The following is a 12,426-nucleotide window of genomic DNA, read 5'->3' on the forward strand; positions in this document are numbered from 1 at the left end:
GTGAGAAAATCATCACCCAGATAGGCCTGTCGTATGAGAAACTCGTCATCATGCAAGCAGTCAGACAAGTGAAAATTATGTTCAGTAAAGAAAACTTTAAGCTCGTCTCAATTCAAAAAAATGTGTCAATACTTTGCCCCTTGATAACCAGCACACTTCTGTATGTTGTAAAAGCACTGCCCATATCATTGCATAATGCAGAAAATACACAAAAGTTCAGGGGCCTTGCTTTAACAAAGTTAACCATTTTCACTGTAGTGTCCAAAACGTATTTCAAGCTGTCAGGCATTCTCTTGGCAGCAAGAGCCTCTCGGTGGATGCTGCAGTGTACCCAAGTGGCGTCGGGAGCAACTTCTTGCACACGCGTTACCACTCCACTATGTCTCCCTGTCGTGGCTTTTGCACCATCAGTACAGATACCAACACATCTTGACCACCAAAGTACATTTGATGTCACAATGCTGTCCAGTACTTTAAATATCCTGTTGTCCTGGTTTCCAGTGGTTTCAGAAGAGGGTGTCTTCCTTATTTGACCCCACATTAACATAACTTTATTTATAACTTTGCTGGTCAATAACTTTATAACTTTATTCTCGCTCAAAAAACTCCTGTAGTTTATTTTTCAAATTGTTATGTTTCGTTTCTAACTGCGCAAGAGTGAAGGTTTCCCGCTAGAGAGTAACGGTTAATGTGATTGGATGTTAATTATTTGACTAGGCTACCTGTATTTGACATTGTGTTGTTATTTCGCCGGGAACACTAGATGGGTTAATTTTATTTTTGGCATTGAAACAAGGCTACTCAGGCGAGAGAAAAAACTCACCCAAATGTATAGCCCCGTTGGAAAATAGAAATGTACTGTTTGAAAATGTCTAGAATGTGAATCACATTTTTATTTGGTGTACCCCTGACGGCATTGCGCGTACCCCAATTTGGGAATACCCGATTTAGAAGATACTGTTGCACAAACAACATGCTGATTTGGTTCTACACCTTCACTGGTATTATCAGGCTGTATAGCTAATTATGTTTGGTAAAAACGGTATACTGCCCAGCCTTACCTGGCAGGCATTGGTTGACCTTCACAATCCTTTTTAAACAGCATGTAGTACAAGAGGAGCTACCCTCATTGCATTATTCCTCAATATCAAGTGTAGTATCAATGTCAGGTGGAGTATTGATAAATGAGGTTAGTATAATGCAATGATAACATCACAAAGGCGCATATCCAAAAAGGTTCAACAAATTCTGCAAAGCACTACTCCTGAGTTCCCTACTCCCTCTCCTACTCTTTCCCTTCACCTCCTCTCCTTTCCCTCTCTCTGTACCCTAATCATGTGTGCAGATAATGCAGTAATGACATGCCACATTAAGACAGACAGTACTACCCAGATGCTTTCTGGGATAAATTACTACGGGGAACAGGGCGGTAGGGGAACAGTAGCTGGCAGATGGGAGCGTCAGTGTCTTCTCAGCTCATTTAACATACTATCCTACCTCTCCTTCACTCACTGCTGGGCTAAACTCACTCCCCCTGTATATAGTCAAGTGCTGCTTTCAGAGGTTTTCTCAATGACTCCCAAGGTTTCCATTCAATTAATATACTTCATTAATTATCCCCTCAGGTGCAATGAAGATTTAGAGGTTTGTGTTTCGAGGGGTTGGCTTTCTCTATGATGTTGAGTTCAGCATGACTGTGTGTGATTGGACTCTCATTCACTATTGATAGGGTTTGAATAAGTAATGTGAACACAAAATACATCTATTGGAATGACACGTCTTCTTTTTTTATTTGGTCTTTGCCCCAAATCAGTCAGTATGCATTGGAATTAACCAATGATAACACATGCTTACAAAAGAGACAAAAGAAAATAAAATAATTGGCAATTGGCAACATGAAAATATATACACATACAGTGGGGAGAACAAGTATTTGATGCACTGCCAATTTTCAGGTTTTCCTACTTACAAAGCATGTAGAGGTCTGTAATTTTTATCATAGGTACACTTCAACTGTGAGAGACGGAATCTAAAACAAAAATCCAGAAAATCACATTGTATGATTTTTAAGTAATTAATTAGCATTTTATTGCATGACATAAGTATTTGATCACCTACCAACCAGTAAGAATTCTGGCTCTCACAGACCTGTTAGTTTTTCTTTAAGAATCCCTCCTGTTCTCCACTCATTACCTGTATTAACTGCACCTGTTTGAACTCGTTACCTGTATAAAAGACACCTGTCCACACATTCCATCAAACAGACTCCAACCTCTCCACAAAGGTCAAGACCAGAAGGCTGTGTAAGGACATCAGGGATAAAATTGTAGACCTGCACAACGCTGGGATGGTTTACAGGACAATAGGCAAGCAGCTTGGTGAGAAGGCAACAACGGTTGGCGCAATTATTAGAAAATGGAAGAGGTTCAAGATGACGGTCAATCACCCTCGGTCTGGGGCTCCATGCAAGATCTCACCTTGTGGGGCATCAATGATCATGAGGGAGGTGAGGGATCAGCCCAGAACTACACGGCAGGACCTGGTCAATGACCTGAAGAGAGCTGGGACCACAGTCTCAAAGAAAACCATTAGTAACACGCTACGCCATCATGGATTAAAATCCTGCAGCGCACGCATGGTCCCCCTGCTCAAGCCAGCACATGTCCAGGCCCGTCTGAAGTTTGCCAGTGACCATCTGGATGATCCAGAGGTGGAATGGGAGAAGGTCATGTGGTCTGATGAGACAAAAATAGAGCCTTTTGGTTTAAACTCCACTCGCCATGTTTGGAGGAAGAAGAAGGATGAGTACAACCGCAAGAACACCATCCCAACCGTGAAGCATGGAGGTGGAAACATCATTCTTTGGGGATGCTTTTCTGCAAAGGGGACAGGACGACTGCACCGTATTGAGGGGAGGATGGATGGGGCCATGTATCGCAAGATCTTGGCCAACAACCTCCTTCCCTCAGTAAAAGCATTGAAGATGGGTCGTGGCTGGGTCTTCTAGCATGACAACGATCCGAAACACACAGCCAGGGCAACTAAGGAGTGGCTCCGTAAGAAGCATCTCAAGGTCCTGGAGTGGCCTAGCCAGTCTCCAGACCTGAACCCAATAGAAAATCTTTGGAGGGAGCTGAAAGTCCGTATTGCCCAGCGACAGCCCGAGAAAAAGGGGTAAAATTTAAAAATAAAAATAAAATAAAAAATCATACAATGTGATTTTCTGGATAGTTGTTTTAGATTCCGTCTCTCACAGTTGAAGTGTACCTATGATAAAAATTACAGCCCTCTACATGCTTTGTAAGTAGGAAAACCTGATAAATCGGCAGTGTATCAAATACTTGTTCTCCCCACTGTATGTTTCCCCTTTGTTCTGAATTTTTGTGTGCAAATATTCCATATGAATAAGAAATGTGTATAACCCATTATATGCTGTTAGTATGATGTATGGTCTCATCCTGTAGTAAATGAATGTGAATATCAGACAATAGAGCCAGCCTGGAGTCTATTTCACTGGCAGATACGGTTAATATCTGGACTCAGATGATGAAATCCACAGTTTTTCTGGCCACATCTTATACTCGAAACTTTTTTCCCAATAGCTTTTCATTAAATCAAACAGCGTTAACTTTTCCATTTGAACACTGATGTAAAAGTTAAAGCAGAGGTGTATAAAACAGTCAACATTCAACAGATTGTCACAGCCATCGAAAGAACTGGACCAAAGCGCAGCGTCGTGAGTGTACATATTCCTTTTATTTGAAATGACGCCAACAAAACAATAAGGAGGCTGTCGCTGGAGGCTCCGGACTGGAGGCTGTCGCTGGAGGCTCTGGACTGGAGGCCGTCGCTGGTGGCTCCGGACTGGAGACCGTCGCTGGAGGCTTCGTGCCATGACTCCTCACTGGAGGATTCTTGCCATGGATCATCGCTGGAGGCTTCGTGCCATGGATCATCGCTGGAGGCTTCGTGCCATGGATCATCACTGGAGGCTTCCTGCCATGGATCATCACTGGAGGCTTCCTGCCATGGATCGTCACTGGAGGCTTCGTGCCATGGATCATCACTGGAGGCTTCTTGCCATGGATCATCACTGGAGGCTTCGTGCCATGACTCCTCACTGGAGGATTCTTGCCATGGATCATCGCTGGAGGCTTCGTGCCATGGATCATCGCTGGAGGCTTCGTGCCATGGATCGTCACTGGAGGCTTCGTGCCATGGATCATCACTGGAGGCTTCTTGCCATGGATCATCACTGGAGGCTTCGTGCCATGGATCATCACTGGAGGCTTCTTCTGGGTGCAGGCACAGGACTCACTAGGTTGGGGAGAGATACAGGAGGCTTTGTCCTTGGCAGAGGCACCGGATACACTGGGCCGTAGAGGCGCACTGGAGGTCTCGAGCTTAGAGCCTGCACAACCCGTCCTGGCTGGGTGGTTATCTTCGTCTGGCAAATGCGGGGCGCTGGTACAGGACGCATTGGGCTGTGCAGACGTACTGGAGACACAGTGCGCAGAGCCGGCGCAGGATATTCTGGGCCGAAGAGACGCACTGGAGACCAGGCGCGCTGAGCCGGCAACATCCGTCCTGGCTGGATGCTCACCCTAGCCCGGCAGATGTGGGGAGCTGGGATGTAGCACACCGGGCTGTGAACGAGCACTGGAGATACCGTGCGGTCCACCGCATAACACGGTGCCGGACCAGTACGACGCTCGCCACGGTAAGCGCGGGGAGTTGGCTCAGGTCTGAATCCTGACTCTGCCACACTCCCCGTGTGCCCTCCCCCCCAAAGAAAATATTGTGGGGGTGCCTCTCAGGCTTCCTCGCTAGCAGTGTACGTGTCGCCAACTCCATTCTCCGGTATCCCTCCTCGCACTCCGGTATCCCAGGCGGGCTCTGGCACTCTCCCTGTATGACATCACAGCATTTGTTTATTCTAATCCTCAACGTCTCATATTTTACAACACACTCTCCATTTACAGCATTTCCCTCACTCAGACATCAACTAATGTGCAAAAGTTGCCCAATTAGCGGGAGGGATGGGGGCATCATCCTGTCACACGCAGTGCTCAAGTTTATAACGGCTGTCAGTCAAAGCCCATACAGCTCTCTGAAGCGGAGAGCCCGAGCTCTGACGTCATGTATAGCATGTTACTGTACAGACAGTGCATTCCAATTTATGCACTTATCAATGACAAAATCTGCCATTTTCAACCCACGGGATAACACTTACACACACACACACACACACACACACACACACACACACACACACACACACACACACACACACACACTGCAATTAGTATACAGCACAACTAATGATTAATTATGTTCCTAACACCCCGGCCCACGCTTACTACCCATTCCCAGGGTTGTTGTCTACTAATTACTGCAGTCCATTGCCAATGAGGGAATGCATTGTGAAGCTGTTTCATGATGGGAATATCTAGACCCTCATAAGAAGAGGTTGTTTCTATCTGTTCATGGTTAGTGTGTAAAATGCCTCTCACCATCTCATAATTATGTATCATCCATCCATTGTGCAGTGGAAATCCCTAGAGGGGAGTGGAGGTGGGGTGACACTATTGATATTCTGGGGAGCGGGCGGCTGGCTGCTATTGACTTTCCAGCAAGGCAGCTTAAACTCTCTACCCCCTCACCTCCCCTCCCTCCTCTGTTTCATCCTACTCTCACCGCTGCCCCTGTTCTCTCCTCTCTTTCTCTCTACCTGACTTTCTTTTCATTCCTCTGCCCTTCTAGATCACTCCCTCACTCTGTCTGGTTCTCTCTGTCTCTGCATCACCACCTCTCTTTATCTTTCACTGTATTTCTCTTTCCCCCTTCTCTCTCTCATTCTCTCTCCCTCTCTCTCTCTCTCTCATTCTCTCTCTCTCTCTCTCTCTCTCTCTCTCTCTCTCTCTCTCTCTCTCTTTAAAAAAAAAAAAAAAAATTCTAGTGATGCCTTTAGCATTTTAAGCCAGATGGGGAGACCAGTCATCGAGCAGATGTCATGTCTGTCACGTGGCCAAATGTCCTGCTAGTATAGTGACCGTGTTGGGCTAGTGAGTGTGACTACAGTCTAGGGCTACACATGGAATAGAGCTTCATAGAGCAGGCCTGTCGACCTTTTACATACATGTAAAGACATACGTTATGCATCTGAAAAGCACAAGCACTCAACTCAGCCCAGCTCTCAGCTAAACTCCAATCAAACACCATTTGAAGTCCACCTGAAATATCTTTGCTCTTGTACTTTACTTTCTACCATATCATATGCTAATTTGACAGAATTCTCAGTTTCCCTGTCGTCGACAATAAGAGTTATTTTTAAGCAGCGTTTTGATGTTTCGTTTGCAGAGAGAGGGGAGTGAATAAATGAGTAACCTTTTGATTGCCTAGCCCACTTAATGAGGCAGGGCCTTTTGACGAGTGTGTTTTGTTATACATGAGTAAACACACATTTCTCATGCTAATTTCCAGCATTGTGTGTTGTTTCGCATATCGCCCGCCTGCCGAGTTGAGGAATGCTAAACTGTTGACCCGGTGACTCCAGATGCCAGACAGGGCTGATCCCTGATTGGACTCCATGGTTTTCGCTCTGCCTAATTGGCCGAGACCCTGCTAGTGCTGCTGGGAAGAGAAATTGCAATGAAAGATTAGAATGTTGAAATGGAGAATCAGCAGTTGCACAGATTCAGAATTCATTGTTGGTTGATTGATGCAAAGTGAACAAAAAACACTGGATCTGAAAGAACCATAGACATTGATGTTGTTTTCAGGTGCTGTCAGAGAAAAAATAGTAAATATGAGGACATTTATTCACAGTTTATTTTGTGTTGATGCTTATTTTCTCACCCTTTTCCCATTGTTAACATTTGAATGTAACTGAAAACCACTTTGTTGTGATATATTTATGACATATTATGGCATATTCATAAATGGAACAGACGTTTATTATATTTTTTTATGTATATTGTTTATTTATTGATCTCCTCTCAAGCCTTCGAATGAACCAGTCACTATTTGTTATTGATGTGTGAGATCAGATGGTCTTTGTGAGGGCATCTATTTGATCACTGGTCAATAGTCCAAGCTGAGGAAAAGATGGGAGGGGAGTTCTGGGTTGATTGGCTAGTATTGACGTTAGGGAGTGGACTGAGTGTGTGTGTGCGAGTGTGTGCGAGTGAGGTTGTGGGTTTGTGCGTGTGCGTGCAAGCGTTATAGAGTTAATGGTGTAAATGAATGGTGTAAATGAGTTGTGGAAGTTAATATACCAGGGCTGGTGTTGTGTTGAGGCTGAATGAAGACATTAACATGTCCTACTGATGGATAGCTGCTATGACTCGTCTATGTGCCGGATAGCCTTTCTCTGTTACATATGAGTCCAAACAATGCTATGAAGCAGCCAGAGAGATGGAGAAGAAGAGAGATGTAGATACTAGATGGACAAAAAGCAGGATGTAAAAAAAAAACATTAGAAGGAAATATTGCTATTGAGACAACATAGTGGGTGACTTGGAAATCCATCGAAGACACATGATATACATTGTTTGAATGATTCCTGAATAGCCTACTCTAATTAAATTTCTCATTAATCTAATGAACTTATGATCCATGAATTGAATGATTGAATCATTCATAGATATTACATCTAATGATGAATGATTATCGGTGGATCTCCTCTCTGTCTATCAGTTGTTCCTGTACCAGTTGCTGAGAGGTCTGTCCTACATCCACCAGAGGTATATCCTGCACCGTGACCTCAAGCCTCAGAACCTGCTCATCTCTGACACTGGAGAACTCAAACTGGCCGACTTCGGTAGGTGGCTTTGATTTGTGTCTGACTAGCACTCTTTTACTCTCTCTCTCTCCTCGCTGCCTCTCTATCTCTCTTTCTCTCTTCTCTCTCTCGCTTTGTCCCTTCTCTTTCTTTCCCTCTCTGTGTGTGTGTGTGTGTGTGTGTGTGTGTGTGTGTGTGTGTGTGTGTGTGTGTGTGTGTGTGTGGGTGTGTGTGTGTGTGTGTTAGACCTCTCCAGAAGCAGTAGCACCATATGGCTAGTCTCCTTTCATGGTGCCCAGTTCTGTAAATATGTTGCCCAGTTCTGTAAATATGTTGCCCAGCTCTGTAAATACTACCCACACGTTTTGACTGGTTTCCAGAGTCGGTAGAACTACCGGCTCAGACTGGCACCACAGACCAGACAAAGACTGCCTCACAGGAAATCATCTCTCTATCCCTCAATTCACCCCTCCATCCATCCCTCTAGCCACCCAGGCAGGGGGGACACCTTCATCAATAATGTAAAACCCTCCTCATTATAGAGTAGACATATTACTGGAAGGCAATTAGAAAATAATGGACAACATGCTAAATGAGAAAGAATGGAAATCCCATGGAAATACTGCTGTGGATTCACACACACATTGACACGGTCAGCCTAGCCTAGGGGATCTCATTTAGATGCTGAGTAGAGGCTGTAGGCAGCGACGTGTGTGTGTTCTGAAAGGAGAGGCAGAGGATACTGGGGAATGGGAAGGTGGATAGAAGGGAGAGGAGATGAGAAGGTAGTGGGAAATGGGGATAAGGGGGAGGATTGAGGGGCTTGGAGAGAATCAAGGGGAGGGGAGAGAGGGGAGAAAAGGCTGACTGACTGTGGCATGGGTTCTGTGTCCCTGCTGGTTGATTTGTTTCTGGACCTGATCCAGAATCATCCGCAGCTCTTTGTGTGTTTCGCTGTCCTAATGAGTATCACAATAAAAGGCGAACAAGTGAGGGTTATGAAAAGCTTAGGTGATTAGACTGAAGGACAGAACAACTGAAGTAGTGTGTGTTTATGTGTGTGTTTTTACAATGGTGCCAAGGTGACGGTAATCACCTATCTCACATAAACACACACACACACACACACACACACACACACACACACACACACTGTACTTCACTACACACCCTCACAGGGGTCACTAGGACACTTAACTCTCACAAGGGCCACAGACACACATACCTGCACGGCTTAAACTGTCACAAGTGTGTGTTAGTGTGTATTGGTTTATAGCATATGTGTCAAGTGTATGCAATAGACATTCGTGTTTGTATGCTTGACTATCATCAAAGGAGAGAGTCGTAACTAAGACATTGTTTCTTTGTGTGAGACTGAATTGCAAATGTGTGTGTGTGCTCATCTGTATGTGTGTGCTCATCTGTATGTGTGTGCTCATCTGTATGTGTGTGCTCATCTGTATGTGTACGCTCATCTGTATGTGTGTGCTCATCTGTATGTGTACGCTCATCTGTACGTGTACGCTCATCTGTATGTGTACGCTCATCTGTATGTGTACGCTCATCTGTATGTGTACGCTCATCTGTATGTGTGTGCTCATCTGTATGTGTACGCTCATCTGTATGTGTACGCTCATCTGTATGTGTACGCTCATCTGTATGTGTACGCTCATCTGTATGTGTGTGCTCATCTGTATGTGTACGCTCATCTGTATGTGTACGCTCATCTGTATGTGTACGCTCATCTGTATGTGTACGCTCATCTGTATGTGTGTGCTCATCTGTATGTGTACGCTCATCTGTATGTGTACGCTCATCTGTATGTGTGTGCTCATCTGTATGTGTGTGCTCATCTGTATGTGTACGCTCATCTGTATGTGTACGCTCATCTGTATGTGTGTGCTCATCTGTATGTGTACGCTCATCTGTATGTGTACGCTCATCTGCATGTGTACGCTCATCTGTATGTGTACGCTCATCTGTATGTGTACGCTCATCTGTATGTGTACGCTCATCTGTATGTGTATGCTCATCTGTATGTGTGTGCTCCCGTACATAAGTGTGTGTCTGTGGGTGTGTTTGGGTGTGTCTGTGTGTGTGTGTGTGTGTGTCTACAATCTCTCAACGGGGTGTGTCTCGTGTGGCGTGGATCCTTCCCAGTCATACAGCTGTGGATATGATGCAAGATGGCGCCGGCAGAGATAATCGCCTCGCTTCACGTCCTTAGGAAACTATGCAGTAATTTGTTTTTTTTCTGTATTATTTCTTACTTTGTTATCTCAGAAAATCTTAATCTCAAGTGTTATTACATCCAGCCGGGAAGAACTATTGGATATAAAAGCGATGTCAACTTACCAACATTACAACCAGGAATACAACTTTCCCGAAGGGGAACCTTTGTTCGGACCTCCACCCTGGACATTGGTTCTAATCCCAGAGGCCGACCCAAAACAGGTTAGAAGGCGAGCACACCATCCACCGCTTCAGAGCATGTTACTTGCCAATTTACAGTCTCTAGACAACAAGGTGGATGAGATTGTAAAATTCTCTGTTTCACGGAAACATGGCTCTCTCGTGATATGTTGTCAGTTCAGCCACCGGGTCTCTTCATGCGTTGCGCTGACAGAAAAAAACATCTCTCTGGTAAGAAGAAGGGCGGGGGTGTATGCCTCATTATTAACGACTCATTGTGTAATCATAACAAAATGCAGGAACTCAAGCCCTTTTGTTCACCTGACCTAAAATTCCTTACAATCAAATGCTGACCGCATTATCTCCCAAGAGAATTCTCTTCGATTATTGTCACAGCTGTGTATGTTCCCCCAAGCAGATACCTCGACGGCCCTGAAAGAACTTCACTGGACTCTATGTAAACTGGAAACCATATATCCTGAGGCTGCGTATATTGTAGCTGGGGATTTTAACAAAGCTATTTTGAGAACAAGGCTACCTAAATTCTTCCAGCACATTGATTATTGTACCCGCTCAAGCAAAACACTGGACCACTGCTACTCTAAATTTTGCGCTGCATACAAGGCCCTCCTCCCCTGCCCTCCCTTTGGCAAATCTGACCATGACTTCATCTTGTTGCTCCCCTCCTATAGGCATAAACTAAAACAGGAAGCGCTCATGCTTAGGTCTAGACACTGCTGGTCTGACCAATCGGATTCCACGCTTCAAGGCTACTTCAATTAAGTGGACTGGGATATGTTCCGCATAGCCTCAGACAATAACATCGATGTAGCAGCGCCTCTTCAACCTCTTTAAAACCCTTGTGAATTTGTTAGATTACTTGTTAGATATTACTGCATTGTCAGAACTAGAAGGACAAGCGTTTCGCTACACTTGCATTAACATCTGCTAACCATGTGTATGTGACCAATAAAATTTGATTTGATATCTCAGTGTGTATACTATGAGAGCCCTCTCCCTTCTCTCTCCTCAGAGCGGTGTCTCTCTCCTCTCTAATCCTGCTCCAGTCAATGGGCCCGGGGCCAACTCCATCTCTGCTAATTGTATCCATTGTATGGCAGCAGAAATGGAAAGTGGGGCTCTCCTCTCTCTCTCTCTGATTGTCTTTGTTCTCTGCCCTGCTGTGTGTAGGAGCCTCACAAAGACCATTCCCTCCATTTCCTCCACAATCACACTTTATTATGTCTGGCTGGATGCCTCAACTTGAAACAGACGCAGGCTACTGTGGGAGGTATTATAGGACTATCAACATGTTCTGTGCTGAGCTTGTAGTGAAAAAGAACCAACACATTTCCCATAGGTACCCTGAAAACAATGCTGCAAATTACAATCATCTTGCAAATACCTATCCAAATACCTACATGTATCCAGCCATTGGTTTAACAATCCACCAATAGATACAGTACATTGCACTGATGATGTCACTTGTTCTATACTGTATCCACAAAAATGTTAGCTTTGAAGACACTGTATTATCTTCCTCCCTCCCTTGTCAGGTTTTGTGTGTGTGTGTGTGTGTGTGTGTGTGTGTGTGTGTGTGTGTGTGTGTGTGTGTGTGTGTGTGTGTGTGTGTGTGTGTGTGTATATGTGTGTGTGCTGGAGGGCACTGTTTTGTTTCTTCCCTAGGGATTCGATTCGAGTCCCTCGGAGTGTTGGGATTGGTGTGTGTGCGCGGGTGTGTTGTAGTGATATAGTTTGAAGACAGCTGGTGAGGATAATGATCTGTGGAGAGTGCAGCAATGTGACAATGGAGATGCAGGAATCTGGTTGGAACGTCAGAGGAATCCTCATGGAGCACCAGGACTTCCCCTGTGTGCTGTTAGCTACACCTAGACACACAGGCCCTACAGGGAGTGTGTGTGTGTGTGTGTGTGTGTGTGTGTGTGTGTGTGTGTGTGTGTGTGTGTGTGTGTGTGTGTGTGTGTGTGTGTGTGTGTGTGTGTGTGTGTGTGTGTGTGTGTGTGTGTGTGTGTGCATGTATGCAGGGAATGACTTGACTGGGATGTTTGCTGCCTATCTCATTGGGGATTACTTAGTGTGGTGAAATGGGCTGTGATATAGAGACAGGCTGTGATAGACAGACAGAGAGACAGGCTGTGATAGACAGACAGAGAGACAGGCTGTGATAGACAGACAGAGAGTCAGGCTGTGATAGACAGACAGAGAGACAG

General features: G+C 45.0%; 1 protein-coding gene across 2 annotated transcripts in view; it reads left to right on the forward strand.

Moving 5' to 3' along the window:
- Positions 1-12,426, forward strand: part of LOC110503753 (cyclin-dependent kinase 14) — a 233,248-nt gene that overhangs the window by 98,576 nt on the left and 122,246 nt on the right. For both annotated transcript variants that reach the window (XM_036970578.1, XM_036970579.1), the window contains one exon: positions 7,699-7,822. In XM_036970578.1, coding sequence (XP_036826473.1) covers positions 7,699-7,822 — 124 coding nt within the window. The remainder of the gene's footprint in view (positions 1-7,698; positions 7,823-12,426) is intronic.

Source organism: Oncorhynchus mykiss, chromosome 3 (genome assembly GCF_013265735.2).
Source record: "Oncorhynchus mykiss isolate Arlee chromosome 3, USDA_OmykA_1.1, whole genome shotgun sequence".
Lineage (NCBI taxonomy): Eukaryota > Metazoa > Chordata > Actinopteri > Salmoniformes > Salmonidae > Oncorhynchus > Oncorhynchus mykiss.